The sequence below is a fragment of the Pristiophorus japonicus genome, chromosome 15 (assembly GCF_044704955.1).
Source record: "Pristiophorus japonicus isolate sPriJap1 chromosome 15, sPriJap1.hap1, whole genome shotgun sequence".
In the NCBI taxonomy this organism is placed as follows: domain Eukaryota; kingdom Metazoa; phylum Chordata; class Chondrichthyes; family Pristiophoridae; genus Pristiophorus; species Pristiophorus japonicus.
In genome coordinates, this window is record NC_091991.1 from 179,068,731 (window position 1) to 179,086,451 (window position 17,721).

The 17,721-nt window shown below is 47.5% G+C and overlaps 1 protein-coding gene across 1 annotated transcript in view; it reads left to right on the forward strand.

Annotated features, from left to right (window-relative positions):
- The window catches only part of slc5a11 (solute carrier family 5 member 11), a 64,041-nt gene that overhangs the window by 37,434 nt on the left and 8,886 nt on the right, over positions 1 to 17,721 (forward strand). Inside the window, exons 11-14 of the mRNA XM_070900022.1 lie at positions 2,832 to 3,000; positions 4,308 to 4,523; positions 5,272 to 5,338; positions 12,499 to 12,501. Coding sequence (XP_070756123.1) covers positions 2,832 to 3,000; positions 4,308 to 4,523; positions 5,272 to 5,338; positions 12,499 to 12,501 — 455 coding nt within the window. The remainder of the gene's footprint in view (positions 1 to 2,831; positions 3,001 to 4,307; positions 4,524 to 5,271; positions 5,339 to 12,498; positions 12,502 to 17,721) is intronic.

Here is a 17,721-nt window from a genome sequence, read left to right on the forward strand (position 1 = left end):
GTGGATGCTTATTCAAAATGGATTGAGTGTGTAATAATGTCTGTAAGCACGTCCACTGCCACCATCGAAAGCCTACAAACCATGTTTGCCATGCAAGGCCTGCCTGATGTCCTTGTCAGCGACAATGGGCCGTGCTTCACCAGCGCTGAATTCAAGGAATTCATGACCCGAAATGGGATCAAGCACGTCACATCTGCCCCGTTCAAGCCCACATCTAACGGCCAGGTAGAACGGGCAGTCCAAACCATCAAGCAAAGCTTGAAACGCGTGTCGGAATGCTCCCTGCAGATCCGCCTGTCCCGAGTCCTGCTCAGCTACTGTACAAGACCCCACTCGCTCACCAGGGTTCCCCCTGCCAAACTGCTCATGAAAAGGGCACTCAAAACAAGGCTCTCTGTAGTCCACCCTGATCTCCATGATCATGTCGAGGGCAGGCGGCATCAACAAAGCATGTACCATGATCACGCAAATATTCATGCAATATTGAAGTCAATGAACCCTGTATTTGTACACAACTATGGACATGGTCCCAAATGGCTTGCTGGCACTGTCGTAGCCAAAGAATGGAGTAGGGTGTTTGAGGGCAAACTTGCCAATGGACTAACTTGCAGAAAGCATTTGGACCAAACCAAACTGCGATTCACAGACAGCCACGAGCAACCTGAAGAGGACACCACCAACTTTGACCCTCCGACACACACACAAGTGGCAACTGACATCTCGGTTGATCACGAAGCTGAACTCATCATCCCCAGCAGCCCAGCAAGGCCAGCAGCCCAGCGAAAGCCCAACCAACTCACCTGCACCTGTGTTTGTACCGAGACGATCGACTCGGGAGCGGAAAGCCCCAGATCATCTCACCCTGTAAATAAGTATACTATTGACTTTGGGGGGGGGGGGGGGGGGAGTGATGTTATGTATGCAACACTTTGTAACCAGCATTCTACCGCCATCAGAGGGCACATCTGTTGGCATCCCAAGGGATCCCAGCATTAAAGCAGGCCTCCCATGCTCTGCCGGCACTCTAGAATCAGAATAAAGAGACTAAGGTCACACTTACTCAAGTCTACAGTACTCAGTCACATTGCTTTATTTGAGACTTAACATTATGTATGTAAACATTGTAACTGTGTAAGACTTGCCACCAGAGGGCGCAACTGTTGAAGACCTAAAGGTCGCCTGCACACCTTGTGCAAGGGAGTATAAAAGGTTGTCTGCCATGCTGCTTGGGCACTCTGGAGTTGTATTAAAGAGACTAAGATCACATCAGTTTTAGCTCACAGTACTCAGTCTTGTGGAGTTCTTCCATACTTAAGAGTATTCCTTAACAGCCTTGCCTCACAAAAATCAATCTGTTTTGAAATTTTCAATTGCCCCCCAGCCTCACCAGTTTTTTGAGGGAGAGAGTTCCAGATTTCCACTTTGTGTCAACAAGTGCTTCCTGACATCACCCCGGAACAGCCTAGCTCTAATTTTAAAGTTCCCTTGTTCTCGACTCCTCCCTCAACCCATCTCACCCCACCCCCCCATCCCCCAATCAGAGGCAACGATTTCTCTCTATCTACCCTATCAATTCCTTGAATCATTTTAAGCACCTAAATGAGATAATCTTGCAATCTTCTATACTCAATCTTTCCCTTTCTGGCTCAGCAGCTATTTATCTTACCTCTATTTCTCGCACCTTGGGACATTTTACATTCGGTGCTACATAAATGCGAGTTGTTGTTGCTCACTTACAAGCTCCACGCTGACGACTGATTTGTTCGATCTACTTACCGTATGCCAGGTAGGTTTAGTTTAGTTTCAGTATCTGATCCTTGAACATTACCATTTTTACTTTGTTTACCCTTTTCCGCCTGAACATTAACTTTTGTTTCATTGGTCAAAATCTCTTCCTTTCTTTTAACTCTGGTATCAGTTTTAATCAGATAAAATCATTCTGTGCTAAACGTGTTCACAACTTGTCTCAGTCATTCTGACTCTTCCAAAGGAGGGTGCAGATTTTTATTCTAGAAAGTTGGCGCACCTTATGGAGGTGCACCGTTTTTACAGGGGGCGGTAACTTGGGCCCATGGTGGGGGAGGGGGAGCATGGAAGTGGCAAATCAGCAAAGTTTAAATGGGCTTAATTAAAAAGACTGTCTAGCCTGTACGCATCCCGCGCTGGTCCCGAAAGCCACAGAGTACCAAGATGTGCCACTTCTGACCATCGCTGCTTATCTTGCCAATATTTGTACGGGTCGGGGAGGTCACGTGAGCTAGGGGCACACCTGGGGCACCCCGCCCACTGAAGATGCAGGGAAGTCTGGGCCAAGGGGGCACCGATTCACCCCAAGAAGATTTAGGTGCCTTTATATCACTTAAAAAAAACTTTAATCTTCATCGGTCCAGCCCATGATCCCTAGATCCGCCAGTTTGTTGGCCTGCCCCAAGTGTACCAACGCAACTATGCTCCAAGTCTCCAGGAAACCCCAGGGTGCAGGAACTCCAACATTTGCAGTTCCTGTCACCAGTCCCGTCCCCTTATGTTGATGATCTTATAAAAGGTGGATGAAGACATCACTCCTAGAAAAAGCCATCCCGGAACTCTAGATGTTAGGTCCCAGCCTAGCTTCTAGCCATTCCAAATGGCTTCCGCCAAAATTACAGGGGATATTCCCTCCCTCCCCCCCATTTTCTCTGAAAAGCATTTCCTTTAAGGAGTTTGACAAAAAAAAAATTGTGAGATTGGAAATGACAGAATGCAGCAAGGCCCCAGCCAGTGTCCTGTCACAATTAGCATTGAGTGGAGGTGAGGCACAGTTGCTAAATGTGCTTTTCCCTGTGTTGCAGGGTGTTTGTGCTGGTTCTGGTGGTGGTGTCGATCCTGTGGATTCCTCTGGTGCAAATGAGCCAAGGTGGCCAGCTCTTCATGTACATCCAGTCCATCAGCTCCTACCTACAGCCGCCTATCGCAGTGGTCTTCATGGCTGGCTGCTTCTGGAGACGAACTAACGAGATGGTATCCGTTGCTCTAAGATTTATTTTACTGTTAACCTTCAGTCTGGGGTCTCCCCTGGTCATTCCTATTTGGTGAGCTGCTTTTGTTAATAACACTAGAGGGATGCGCCAATTGGAAGCCCAGTGCCTCCCTGAAGGGATGGCGAGTACCCAAGGACAGTCACTGCCAGACTCTCTCGCAATGTGCTAAAACTTCTCAAGCGGGCAAAGAGAAGCCCAAAGTAAAAAGCACAAACATGTTCTATTAATCAGAACACACAACAGACCTTGTCCCAACCACTCAATGATCTTTAATACATTTGCAGCAAGTGAAATTGTGTTCAAATCATGGGATACTAGACATGACATGAGAAAATGACATACCTCACAGGCACTAGTACTTAGTGAGAAGGTTAGTGAGGAGCTGGTCGTATCAGAGACTATCTGGTGGTGGTGTTCAGAGGGCTCAGGCTATTTTTGCATTATACACTTTACTTTATTTTATACGACCTTGTTGATGCAGTGGGACTGCCCAAAGTTCCACATGTGACTCTGCCAATCAGAGAACCTGGTTGTGCGTCGCAAGTCGAGTAAATGTGATTAAAGGCAGTCTTGGGATTGAGCAGCGTGAAGGCTGGCCAGGACCTATACTGAGTAGTACGTAGAAGTCAACCTCAGTCCTTTGATCTCCTGGCTGCTTCCTTGTTTTAAAACTCAAACTTTCAATCGGCTCCTCACCACTTTAGAAAGAAAGACTTGCATTTATATAGCGCCTTTCATGACCTCAGGATGTCCCGATGCACTTTACAGCCAATGGAGTACTTTTGAAGTGTAGTCACTCTTGCAATGTAGGAAATGCAGCAGCTAATTTGCACATAGCAAGGCCCCACAGCAACGTGATAATGACAAGATAATCTGTTTCAGTGATATTGGCCGGAACTCCCCAGCTCTTCTTTGAAATAGTGCCATGGGATCTTTCACCCATCTCATCTCATCTGAAAGACTGCATCTCCGACAGTGCAGCACTCCCTCAGTACTGCACTGGGAGTGTCAGGCTATATTTTGTGCTCAAATCTCTGGAGTGGATCTTGAATCCGCAATCTTCTGACTCCAAAGCAAGAGTGTTACCCATTGAGCCATGGCTGGCACCTGGCTCATCACTTCTCATATTCTTTTCAATCTTGGTAGTGTCCTGCCTATGGTACTTGGCCCTTTTACTTTGGGTTTTCAATGTTAAAAGAACTTCTTGCAAAGGATGTGTCTGTGAATATCTCAGTGAAGTACTGGATGAGTTAAGGAACTAATGTTTGACTCCATTTGTGTGGACAGGGCGCATTCTGGGGCCTTTTCACAGGAATCTTGGTTGGTTGCATTCGAATGGCTTTGGATTTTATTTACCCAGAACCTCTGTGTGGCCAGCCTGATAACCGGCCTCTGGTCACCAAATACATTCATTACCTGTACTTCTCCATCATCCTTTCTGTCTTTACACTGATCGTGGTAGTGACCATCAGTCTCTGCACAAAACCTCCAGATCCAGAAAAGGTAAATGATTCAATCACTTCTCATGAAATATTTGACCTCCTCTATTGAGCGAGGTTTAAGGACTTCGGCCTATTTACTGTAGAGCAGTGTAGCCTCAGAGATATCTGTTAAATGAAGGGTTGGATTGCATGACTATTGATAGATAATTCCAGTTTAACAGAATGGGGAGGACCAGGGGTCATGAGTTTAAACTACACAAGAGTAGTTGGATGTTAGGCGATTCTTCTTTACCCAGAGAGTAGTGAGCCTCCGGAAGGGGGAGGGAAGTGTTTAGTCAGGATACTCTGTGGTGTGTGGGCAGGCTTGATGGACCAGTTGGTCTTTTCCTGCCCGTCAGTTTTGTATGTTGGTATTTGCTTTGAATGGTGTTGAGCAGTGGGAGAGCTGGGCAGGACCCGGACTGAGTCAGAGTAAGAACATCTAATAGGTGGATGTCAACCTCAGTCCTGTGATCTCCAGCTGGCTCCTCATTTTAAAACTCAAACATCCCATCAGGAAGGATAAATTACGATAAGCAGTTTAGCCAGCTGTCCCACCTGGAGAATGGGAAGAGAATGTACCTGGGAATGACATACACAAAGTGCCTGTGCCAGTCGCTCATCATTTCCACCTGGATAACGTCTGCTTGGACAGTCAAATGAACAGGGTGCTTTCAGCTCTTGTGTGATGTTGCTAGCCAACACTGTTTATCTGCAGCGAGATCTGCATCCTGGTACATTGTGTTACAATCTTGCTTCTTCAATCTTAGATTAGTCGCTTGACCTGGTTCACCCGTTTTGAAAGAACTGATTCTGTGGCAGGACAGCCTGAAGAAGGTAAGCTACATGGTAAGGGGAAGACTAACATGAGCAGAGTCACTCTTTCAATGAAAGGAGTCCGCTATGATCATTGCACTGGCACACAATGTATTAGGGGCATAACAATAACCTTACCTTTGACATGAGTTTGACAAAAAAACATAGAAACATAGAAAATAGGTGCAGGAGTAGGCCATTCGACCCTTCGAGCCTGCACCACCATTCAATAAGATCATGGCTGATCATTCCCTCAGTACCCCTTTCCTGCTTTCTCTCCATACCCCTTGATCCCTTTAGCTGTAAGGGCCATATCTAACTCCCTCTTGAATATATCCAATGAACTGGCATCAACAACTCTCTGCGGTAGGGAATTCCACAGGTCAACAACTCTCCGAGTGAAGAAGTTTCTCCTCATCTCAGTCCTAAATGGCTTACCCCTTATCCTAAGACTGTGTCCCCTGGTTCTGGACTTCCCCATCATCGGGAACATTCTTCCGGCATCTAACCTGTCCAGTCCCGTCAGAATCTTATATGTTTCTATGAGATCTCCTCTCATCCTTCTAAACTCCAGTGTATAAAGGCCCGGTTGATCCAGTCTCTCCTCGTATGTCAGTCCTGCCATCCCTGGAATCAGTCTGGTGAACCTTCGCTGCACTCCCTCAACAGCAAGAACATCCTTCCTCAGATTAGGAGACCAAAACTGAACACAATATTCCAGGTGAGGCCTCACCAAGGCCTTGTACAACTGCAGTAAGACCTCCCTGCTCCTATACTCAAATCCCCTAGCTATGAAGGCCAGCATACCATTTGCCTTCTTCACCGCCTGCTGTACCTGCATGCCAACTTTCAATGACTGATGAACCATGACACCCAGGTCTCGTCCCTTTCCTAATCTGCCGCCATTCAGATAATATTCTGCCTTCGTGTTTTTGCCCCCAAAGTGGATAACGTCACATTTATCAACATTATACTGCATCTGCCATGCATTGGCCCACTCACCTAACCTGTCCAAGTCATCCTGCAGCCTTTTAGCATCCTCCTCATAGCTCACACCGCCACTCAGTTTAGTGTCATCTGCAAACTTGGAGATATTACGCTCAATTCCTTCATCTAAATCATTAATGTATATTGTAAAGAGCTGGGGTCCTAGCACTGAATCTGTGGCACTCCACTAGTCACTGCCTGCCATTCTGAAAAGGACCCGTTTATCCTGACTCTCTGCTTCCTGTCTGCCAACCAGTTCTCTATCCACGTCAGTACATTACCCCCAATGCCATGTGCTTTGATTTTGTACACCATTCTCTTGTGTGGGACCTTGTCAAAAGCCTTTTGAAAGTCCAAATACACCACATCCACTGGTTCTCCCTTGTCTACTCTACTAATTACATCCTCAAAAAATTCCAGAAGATTTGTCAAGCATGATTTCCCCTTCATAAATCCATGCTGACTTGGACCGATCCTGTCACTGCTTTCCAAATGTGCTGCTATTACATCTTTAATAATTGATTCCAACATTTTCCCCACCACTGGTGTCAGGCTAACCGGTCTATAATTCCCTGTTTTCTCTCTCCGTCCTTTTTTTAAAAGTGGTGTTACCATTAGCTACCTTCCAGTCCATAGGAACTGATCCAGAGCTGATAGACTGTTGGAAAATGATCACCAATGCATCCACTATTTCTAGGGCCACTTCCTTAAGTACTCTGGGATGCAGACTATCAGGCCCCAGAGATTTATCGGCCTTCAATCCCATCAATTTCCCTAACACAATTTCCCACTTTATAAGGATATCCTTCAGTTCCTCCTTCTCACTAGACCCTCGGTCCCCTAGTATTTCTGGAAGGTTATTTATGTCTTCCTTCGTGAAAATAGAACCAAAGTATTTGTTTAACTGGTCTGCCATTTCTTTGTTCCCCATTATAAATTCACCTTAATCTGACTGCAAGGGACCTACGTTTGTTTTCACTAATCTTTTTCTCTTCACATATCTATAGAAGCTTTTGCAGTCCGTTTTTATGTTCCCAGCAAGCTTCCTCTCATACTCTATTTTCCCCCTCCTAATTAAACCCTTTTTCCTCCTCTGCTGTATTATAAATTTCTCCCAGTCCTCAGGTTTGCTGCTTTTTCTGGCCAATTTATATGCCTCTTCCTTGGATTTAACGCTATCCTTAATTTCCCTTGTTAGTCACAGTTGAGCCACCTTCCCCGTTTTATTTTTACTCCAGACAGGGATGTACAATTGTTGAAGTTCATCCATGTGATCTTTAAATGTTTGCCATTGCCTATCCACAGTCAACCCTTTAAGTATCACTCGCCAGTCTATTCTAGCCAATTCACGCCTCATACCATCGAAGTTACCGTTCCCCAAGTTCAGAACCCATCTATCACATCTATCGTCCATTTTGAGCAAAAAGTGGAAACTTGGCCCAAAACATCGCCGGAAAAATAGGCCCCTAAGTTTCCACTTTGATCGCCGAGATGATCGGCCAAATGATCGCCCACACAAGGCCCGTCCCAAGTTTCGGCACCTAGCATGCACTTCGCTGGGCCGATGCAAGGCCCAAAAGAGTGGTCAAAAATAGTTGCTTTTTCAGGACCTTAGAGAGGGAAATGGGCACTGGGGATGCCATTTTTAGCTTCTGAGGAAGGGTGGAGAATTAATTCTGAGTTATTTAGAGAGTAAAATTGAAGCAAATTGTACTCAGAAATTTGGGACAGGGAATATAAATAGGTATTATCAACTTATTTATGCTAAATAGATCTCATACATTGGAATTATTTAGTAAATAGCTTTTACATAGTGAAGTTATTTAATTATATTGTTGATGCCTATCAAACTGACTGGTATACAGCCTAGAGAGTACAGAAAGGGCACTTTTACAGTGATTAGAGAGTATAGAGTGCAGAGATTATTAAAATCAGTGAAAGTAATTATTGATATTGATAGTGATTATGGGGCCCATGCTTTCCCTGCCTTTAATTGAAACTGCTCACACACTGGTTACTGAAAGGATCAATCGAAGAGGTGGCAGAGTAATGTGCAGACGGAGACGAAGACAGAGGAGGAGACCGTATAGCCAACGAAGGTACTTGGAGAAGCAATCCGACCTGAACTTGCTGAAAAAACTTGTCTTAGGAGGCTGCGATTCCGGAAGGAGGTCATGGATGAGATATGTCAACTCGTCAAGGATGATCTGCAGCCTTCCAGCACCATCAGAACCGCACTGTCCGTTGAGGTGACGGTTACTGCTGCCCTAGCCTTCTACGCATCGGGATCTTTTCAGCTGGCGACATCTGCCATATCTCTCAGCACGCTACACACTGCTGCATTCGACAGGTGACTGAAGCCCTTTATGCTTGCAGGATGGAAAGCTTCCCAATGACCAGGGAGGCACAGACCGAGAGTTTATTGAGGACATAGGGGAGCTTAATCAGCCTGGCGATCTAGCACTGGTACCACCTCACCTTCCCCGAAAACCAGTAGCTAAGCTTTTGCGTCAGCAGCTCATTAATGAACGCTTCGCAAGAACTATTATTGTTGATATTCAAACATTCAATTACAGTTACGTTTAAACAAAAGTTTCATTTCCGTGGGGAAACAGAATAAACAAACAAATATGCATGAAAAACTGTACATTGTAAAACTTATGTAAGTAAGAGAGAAGGTACAAAAGTTGTAGAAAAAACTTTTTTTTTATTAAGAAACATGAATTTTTTTAAGAACTAATGAACAACACCCTCCCTCCAACCCCCACCCCCAGCACCAACCCACCCTTCCCTCAAAATCCCCAAAACGTTAGAAGAAGAAGAAATTGAACATTTTAAAGAACAAGCGGCCATTTAAGTAATAATAACAACAAGTGACCGTTTCAGAAAGAACGGAAAGTGAACAGTTAAGTAATGATAACAAGTGAACAGTTAACTATTGAACAAGTGGCCAATTTAGTAACAATAACAATAACAGTAGCAATAACAAGAGAATGATAAAGTGATAATAACTGGTGAATATTTTAAAACAAGTGAACTATTGAGAAGCACTCCCCCCTCCCTACCCGCGGCCACATTTCCCTCCAGATCCTGTCCCACCCGTTGTTCGCACCCCACCCGCCCGTTTTGGTCTCCGCAGACCGACACCAAGACGTCGTGCAGAGTGGGACGGCAAGACTTCCTGCCGTGGTGGAGGTAACAGAGCAGAAGCAGAAGCCTCAGGCTCTACTTCCGAGTCAAGAGGGACTGTGTCCTCCGTACTCACTTGTGTGCTTGGAGTCTCGCTGCGAGCGGACACGACACCTTGGGGTGCAGCGCCGTGTCCAGCCAGCAACGCATGCCGTAGGGCATTTGTTGTGGCTGGCTGCTCCCTGATCACCTCCAACGTTTCCCGAGCAGTCTGTGACTGCTCAGAAGACCAGCTGGAGAAGCGCAAGCAGAAGTCGCTCCAGGTTGTGGAGAACTGGCTCCAATTGTTTGAGAAACCTGAGAGCCCCTGGATAAGGTCGCGACCGATCGCGACCGTCGCCCTGCACAGGGAAAGTAAGCTCTCCGTCTGGTCCTCCGTGGTACGCTGACCGGACCGCCCTGGGGTCGGCGTGTGCAATGTCACGCGCCTTGGCATCACCACCGGCACACCGCTTGGTCCTGGTGCCTCATCTGTCTCGAGGGAGATGGCCGCAGGTTGTTGCCCCCACCACAAAAAAAATCTCCTGTTACTCTCCTCCTCCTCCTCCTCCTCCTCCTCCTCCTCCTCCTCCTCCTCCTCCTCCTCCTCCTCCTCCTCCTCCTCCTCCTCCTCCTCCTCCTGCTCACGCACAGCCGCAGCTGGAGTCTGCACTGGCTCCTCCTCTGGCTCATCCTCCTGGGAGTGTCCCGACTGGTCAGTGGACATGTCCGTTGACTCCATCAGTACTTGTTGACCTTTGAAAGACAAATGGAAGTTATAAACAACGTTTAACAATGCAAATCAATTCATCTCAATTAAGAACTCAAAACATTACCATTAGCCCATATGCACAAGCGGTCACCAGGCCTCATTTGAAGATCAATAGTACATCTCAGTAGTATAACTCAATTAAATATCAAATTAAAGTATCATTGCATAGGATTACCCGCGTAACAAATATTTACTACTGATTCACACAATGCACAGTTCTCATTACTCACGTGACTCCAGGGTGGGTTCGGCCACACCACGGCTTGTGACCGAACGGCTTTCTGGCCCCACCAAGGCCACTGCAAGCTCTTCGTAGGCGGTGAGTGACTGCAGCATGGCACAGCCCCCGCCCGTCCTGTGTTGCTCGCGCTGGTTGATGGATATCTTCTTCTGTAATAGATAAGGTAACATTGCACGGCATAAGCAGATGGATTTGACAATAAACATTTAGGACTGACAGACTTATAAGTTCAATTTCAAGTTTGCAATCCATTGCCTAGGAAGATATTTCAGACTGTAACATTCAAATTTATGTTGTGGTGCATAAATGTAATAATTTAATCCTAATTTAGTTACTTAGTCATGCTTAAAGATTACGATATAACATTGCAGATTCTAATTAGATTTTCCATACAACATTAAATAATAAATATGGATGATTTATAATTTAAATTTCAACTCACTATTGCAGCCACCAGTAGGCTGTTCCATCTTTTCCGGCACTGGTCCGGTGTCCGGGTTTCATTAGACGTCGGCAATCTCTGCCCAAATCCTGCGATATGCACAGGGTGGAGGTTTCCCACGCCCACCCCGTGCCAGATCCTCCTACCTCGCGCTTACACAATTCACCAGGGCCTCATTTGCCTCTTCGCTGAAGGGTTTGGCCCTTCTCTTTCCTGCACCTCCCTCCATTCTTTAAATGTATCTGTATTTTCAATAGCACTAGATAACCGGCTTCCTTTCTCCTCTCTCTCTCTCCCTCTCTCTCCCAGACCCACACAGAGCTTCTGAGCATGTGTGAAGACCCTTGACCTCTCAAAACACGGGAAGGAGCATCAACCTGAAAAAAAAATCAACCTGCACATGCGCAGTAATGCGTTGCTAGGGAAGCTTTTTTTTCATTCACTTCCGTTTTCTTTGGGCGATCGTGAGATCAGCGAGAAATCACATCGCCCATTTGATATCGCTGGGCTAAGGCCGAGTGGAAAATCGCAACAAAAAAAAAATGGGCCTTGAGCCGGCGATCAGCACGGGCGATAGGTCCCGCATCGCTGGAACAAGACCCATTTTTTCCGGCCTTAGCCACAAAGTGGAAAGTCTAGCCCCTAGTCTCTGAATTAACTGTGCCACTCTCCATCTTAATAAAGAATTCTACCATATTATGGTCACTCTTCCCCAAGGGGCTTCGCACAACAAGATTGCTAATTAGTCCTTTCTCATTACACATCACCCAGTCTAGGATGGCCAGCCCTCTAGTTGGTTCCTCGACATATTGGTCTAGAAAACCATCCCTAATACACTCCAGGAAATCCTCCTCCACCGCATTGCTACCAGTTTGGTTAGCCCAATCTATATGTAGATTAAAGTCGCCCATGATAACTGCTGTACCTTTATTGCATGCATCCCTAATTTCTTGTTTGATGCTGTCCCCAACCTCACTACTACTGTTTGGTGGTGTGCCCTTTGGTATTCCGTAGCTCCACCCATACAGATTCCACATCATCCAAGCTAATGTCCTTCCTTACTATTGCATTAATTTCCTTTTTAACCAGCAACATCATCCCACCTCCTTTTCCTTTCTGTCTATCCTTCCTAAATGTTGAATACCCCTGGATGTTGAGTTCCCAGCCTTGGTCACCCTGGGGCCATGTCTCCGTGATACCAATTACATCATATCCGTTAACTGCTATCTGCACAGTTAATTCGTCCACCTTATTCCGAATACTCCTCGCATTGAGGCACCGAGCCTTCAGGCTTGTCTTTTTAACATACTTTGCCCCTTTAGGATTTTGCTGTAATGTGGCCCTTTTTGCTTTTTGCCTTGGGTTTCTCTGCCCTTCACTTTTACTTTTCTTTCTGTCTTATGCTTCTGCCCCCCTTCTATTTCCCTTTGTCTGGATTGGACGTTGATTTGGCACAACTGTACACAAGTGTAACAACCACCTCACCTGTGACACAATTTAATGTGAGTCGAAAGTCAGCTTTATCTCTGACATGACGCTACACTGACAGTTTTCAACCGGTGGGTCATGAGCAGGTGGCTCGAGCTGCAGGAAGGGAAGTCACATGCGTGTCATCTGAATAATCGCGTCGAGTCGCTGCAGGAGGTCCAGCCGGGAGATGCCGATGTGCAGTGTGGCGGGAGGCCTGAGGTAGGCCCAAACTTTTGGGATTCGAGGGGTTGGGGTTAGGGTGGAGATTTAAGTCTTTAAGACCCCCTATTTGGGTCCATTAGAGCTGGGGCTGGGGCTTAGGGAAGTTTAGACAGTGGGAGGGAGAGGTTGGGGGCCGAGGAGCTGTTTAGCAGGGAAGCTCCCTAGGTAGCTGCTACCACGACGGCTGCTGGAAGCTTCAAACTTGGGCCTCCCGGCTGGACCTTCTACAGCTGCTGGACAACTCAACGCGACCTGGACCTCCCGGCTGGACCTCCTGCGACGACTCGATGCAACCTGGACCTCCCGGCTGGACCTCCTGCGACGACTCGACGCGACCTGGACCTCCCGGCTGGACCTCCTGCGGCGACTGGGCGGCTGGACCTGGCCATTGTGCCACCACCCCCCTCCCACCCCCCCACCACCATCTGGACCTCTCCTTCCCCACTGATGGCCTGATCTCTCTTCCTCCAGCAGGTGGTGAGTACAATGGCTGTGACCCCCCCCTGCCCCCCCATTCTGAACCCCAGTGCACCGCTGGCCCCCCCAATGCCTGCCCCCAGTCAAGCCTTGGACCACCTACCATCAAGGGTGCTACCCAGCGCCGAGCCTGCGGCCAACATCTCGCCATAGGCCCATACAGCAGTGCCTGGTCTCCAGTCGTCTTGGACCCCCTTGCCACTGGACCAAGACCTTGCTCAGCTTAGCCAGTGTGATAAACGGTGTGCAACGACCACCCCACGTTAAAAGAAATCACGCACAGGCATCTTCCACTCCTCCAACATGAAGTTCGGGACATGGAACGTCAGGACCCTCATGGACAACCCCAACAGCGACAGACTGGAACGCCGCACCGCCACAGTTGCCCGGGAACTTAAGACGCTTTGATATCGACATCGCCGCCCTAAGCGATACCTGGTGGGCAGGGGAAGGCCAGCTCAAGGAACAAGATGGAGGTTACACCTTCTACTGGAAAGGGAAACCAGAGGCACAATGCCGCCTCCACGGAGTCGACTTCGCCATCAAAAACGAGCTGGTCGACCGCCTCAAAGGTTCCCTCTGCGGTGCTAACGAATGCCTCATGACGCTTCGACTCACCCTATCCCGGAACCAGTGCGCCACAGTCATCAGTGCGTATTCTCCAACACTCAATGCAACAGATGAGGCCAAAGAGGGTTTTTACTCCAACCTCGAAAAATCCCTGATCTGCGTTGCCGCGGGCGACAATCTGATCCTCCTCGGTGACTGCAACGCCAGGGTCGGCAAGGACACAGACCTCTGGGGAGGCGTGATTGGCAGAGAGGGGATAGGGAAAGCCAACTCCAGCGGTACCCTACTCCTGACAAAATGCCTAGAACATGAACTCCTCATCACCAATACCTTATTCCGACAGAGGGACAAATACAAGGCATCGTGGCAACACTCTCACTCCAAACACTGGCACCTGCTCAACTACGTCATCATCCGAGCCAGGGATCGCAAGGATGTGCGCATCACCCGTGCCATGACAGGATCTGACAACGGCTGGTCGGACCACCGCCTAATTTGATCCATCATTGACATCAACATAGCCCCAAAGCGAAGAGGGCAGCAGAAGCAGTGTCGCTAAAAAGTCAATGCCTGGGCACTTAAGTACCCAGTTAAGAGAGCCCTTTACAGTCAGCCTCACAGCTAACCTGGCGTGCCTTGATGACCCCGAGGCGCAGAATGCCCACAGCGCTTGGTCTGCTCTCCAGGCCTCCAGAACCAGTGTCTGCAAAGAGACACTCGGTCACTCAACCAGGAAACACCAGGACTGGTTTGATGAGAATGATCAGGAGATTCAAGAGCTAATAGATTGCAAGCGCAGGGCATTTCTGAGCCTTAAACAACCACCAACTCGGGAGCAGCAAAGCAGCATTACATACGGCTCAAGGCTAAGGTCCAACAAAAAACCCGGGACCTGAAGAACAGGTGGTGGATGGAGAAAGCACAGGAGATACAGCAGCTGGCCGACAGCCATGATGTGCGAGGATTCTTCATTGCAGTCAAGGCCACATAAGGATCAAACTCCCAAAACCCCATCCCGCTCCTGGCCAAGAACGGGGAAACACTCATCAGGGCCTGCTGGAAGAAGCATTTTGAAAATCTCCTCAATCGAGACTCTGCCTTTGACTCGAGTGTTCTCGACTCCATCCCGCAGCATGCTACCCATCACCACCTCAGTGAGACCCCAACACCGCACGAGGTAGAAAAGGCCATAAGACAGCTAAAAAAAACAACAAGGCTACGGGAGCGGATGGAATCCTTGCAGAGGCACTGAAGTATGGCGGAGAGGCACTGCTGGCGCGAATACATGACCTCATCTCTCTCATCTGGAGGGAGGAGAGCATGCCGGTAGATCCTAGAGATGCAGTGATCGTGACCATCTTTAAAAAAGGGGATAAGTCCGACTGCGGCAACTACAGAGGACTCTCCCTGCAATCAGCCACTGGGAAAGTCGTCGCTCGAGTCCTCCTCAACCGTCTTCTCCCCGTGGTCGGGGAGCTCCTCCCGGAGTCGCAGTGCGGATTTCATCCCCTCCGGGGCACAATGGACATAGAAACATAGAAACATAGAAACATAGAAACATAGAAAATAGGTGCAGGAGTAGGCCATTCGGCCCTTCGAGCCTGCACCGCCATTCAATGAGTTCATGGCTGAACATGCAACTTCAGTACCCCATTCCTGCTTTCTCGCCATACCCCTTGATTCCCCTAGTAGTAAGGACCTCATCTAACTCCTTTTTGAATATATTTAGTGAATTCCACAGGTTCACCACTCTCTGGGTGAAGAAGTTTCTCCTCATCTCGGTCCTAAATGGCTTACCCCTTATCCTTAGACTGTGACCCCTGGTTCTGGACTTCCCCAACATTGGGAACATTCTTCCTGCATCTAACCTGTCTAAACCCGTCAGAATTTTAAACGTTTCTATGAGGTCCCCTCTCATTCTTCTGAACTCCAGTGAATACCAGCCCAGTTGATCCAGTCTTTCTTGATAGGTCAGTCCCACCATCCCGGGAATCAGTCTGGTGAACTTTCGCTGCACTCCCTCAATAGCAAGAATGTCCTTCCTCAAGTTAGGAGACCAAAACTGTACACAATACTCCAGGTGTGGCCTCACCAAGGCCCTGTACAACTGTAGTAACACCTCCCTGCCCCTGTACTCAAATCCCCTCGCTATGAAGGCCAACATGCCATTTGCTTTCTTAATCGCCTGCTGTACCTGCATGCCAACCTTCAATGACTGATGTACCATGACACCCAGGTCTCGTTGCACCTCCCCTTTTCCTAATCTGTCACCATTCAGATAATATTCTGTCTTCCAGTTTTTGCCACCTAGGTGGATAACCTCACATTTATCCACATTATACTGCATCTGCCATGCATTGGCTCACTCACCTAACCTGTACAAGTCACCCTGCAGTCTCTTAGCATCCTCCTCACAGCTCACACCGCCACCCAGCTCAGTGTCATCTGCAAAGTTGGAGATATTACATTCAATTCCTTCATCGAATTCATTGATGTATATTGTAAATAGCTGGGGTCCCAGCACTGAACCCTGCGGCACCCCACTGGTCACTGCCTGCCATTCTGAAAAGGACCCATTTATTCCGACTCTCTGCTTCCTGTCTGCCAACCAGTTCTCTATCCACATCAATACATTACCCCCAATCCCATGTGCTTTAATTCTGCACACCAATCTCTTGTGTGGGACCTTGTCAAAAGCCTTTTGAAAGTCCAAATACACCACATCAACTGGTTCTCCCTTGTCCACTCTACTAATTACATTCTCAAAAAATTCCAGAAGATTTGTCAAGCATGATTTCCCTTTCACAAATCCATGCTGACTTGGACCTATCATGTCACCTCTTTCCAAATGCGCTGCTATGACATCCTTAATAATTGATTCCATCATTTTACCTACTAACGATGTCAGGCTGACCGGTCTATAATTCCCTGTTTTCTCTCTCCCTCCTTTTTTAAAAAGTGTGGTTACATTGGCTACCCTCCACTCCATAGGAACTGATCCAGGGTCAATGGAATGTTGGAAAATGACTGTCAATGCATCCGCTATTTCCAAGGCCACCTCCTTCAGTACTCTGGGATTCAGACCATCAGGCCCTGGGGATTTATCGGCCTTCAATCCCATCAATTTCCCCAACACAATTTCCCAACTAATACGGATTTCCCTCAGTTCCTCCTTCTTACTAGACCCTCTGACCCCTTTTATATTCGGAAGGTTGTTTGTGTCCTCCTTAGTGAATACCGAACCAAAGTACTTGTTCAATTGGTCTGCCAATTCTTTGTTCCCCGTTATGACTTCCCCTGATTCTGACTGCAGGGGACCTACGTTTGTCTTTACTAATCTTTTTCTCTTTACATATCTGTAGAAGCTTTTGCAGTCCGTTTTAATGTTCCCTGCAAGCTTCCTCTCGTACTCTATTTTCCCTGCCCTTATCAAATCCTTTGTCCTCCTCTGCTGAGTTCTAAATTTCTCCCAGTCCCCGGGTTCGCTGCTATTTCTGGCCAATTTGTATGCCACTTCCTTGGCTTTAATACTATCCCTGATTTCCCTTGATAGCCACGGTTGGGCCACTTTCCCTTTTTTATTTTTACGCCAGACAGGGATGTACAATTGTTGTAGTTCATCCATGCGGTCTCTAAATGTCTGCCATTGCCCATCCACTGTCAACCCCTTAAGTATCATTCGCCAATCTATCCTAGCCAATTCATGCCTCATACCTTCAAAGTTACCCTTCTTTAAGTTCTGGACCATGGTCTCTGAATTAACTGTTTCATTCTCCATCCTAATGTAGAATTCCACCATACTATGGTCAGTCTTCCCCAAGGGGCCTCACACAATGAGATTGCTAATTAATCCTCTCTCATTACACAACACCCAGTCGAAGATGGCCTCCCCCCTAGTTGGTTCCTCGACATATTGGTCTAGAAAACCATCCCTTATGCACTCCAGGAAATCCTCCTCCACCGTATTGCTTCCAGTTTGGTTCGCCCAATCTATGTGCATATTAAAGTCACCCATGATAACTGCTGCACCTTTATTGCATGCACCCCTAATTTCC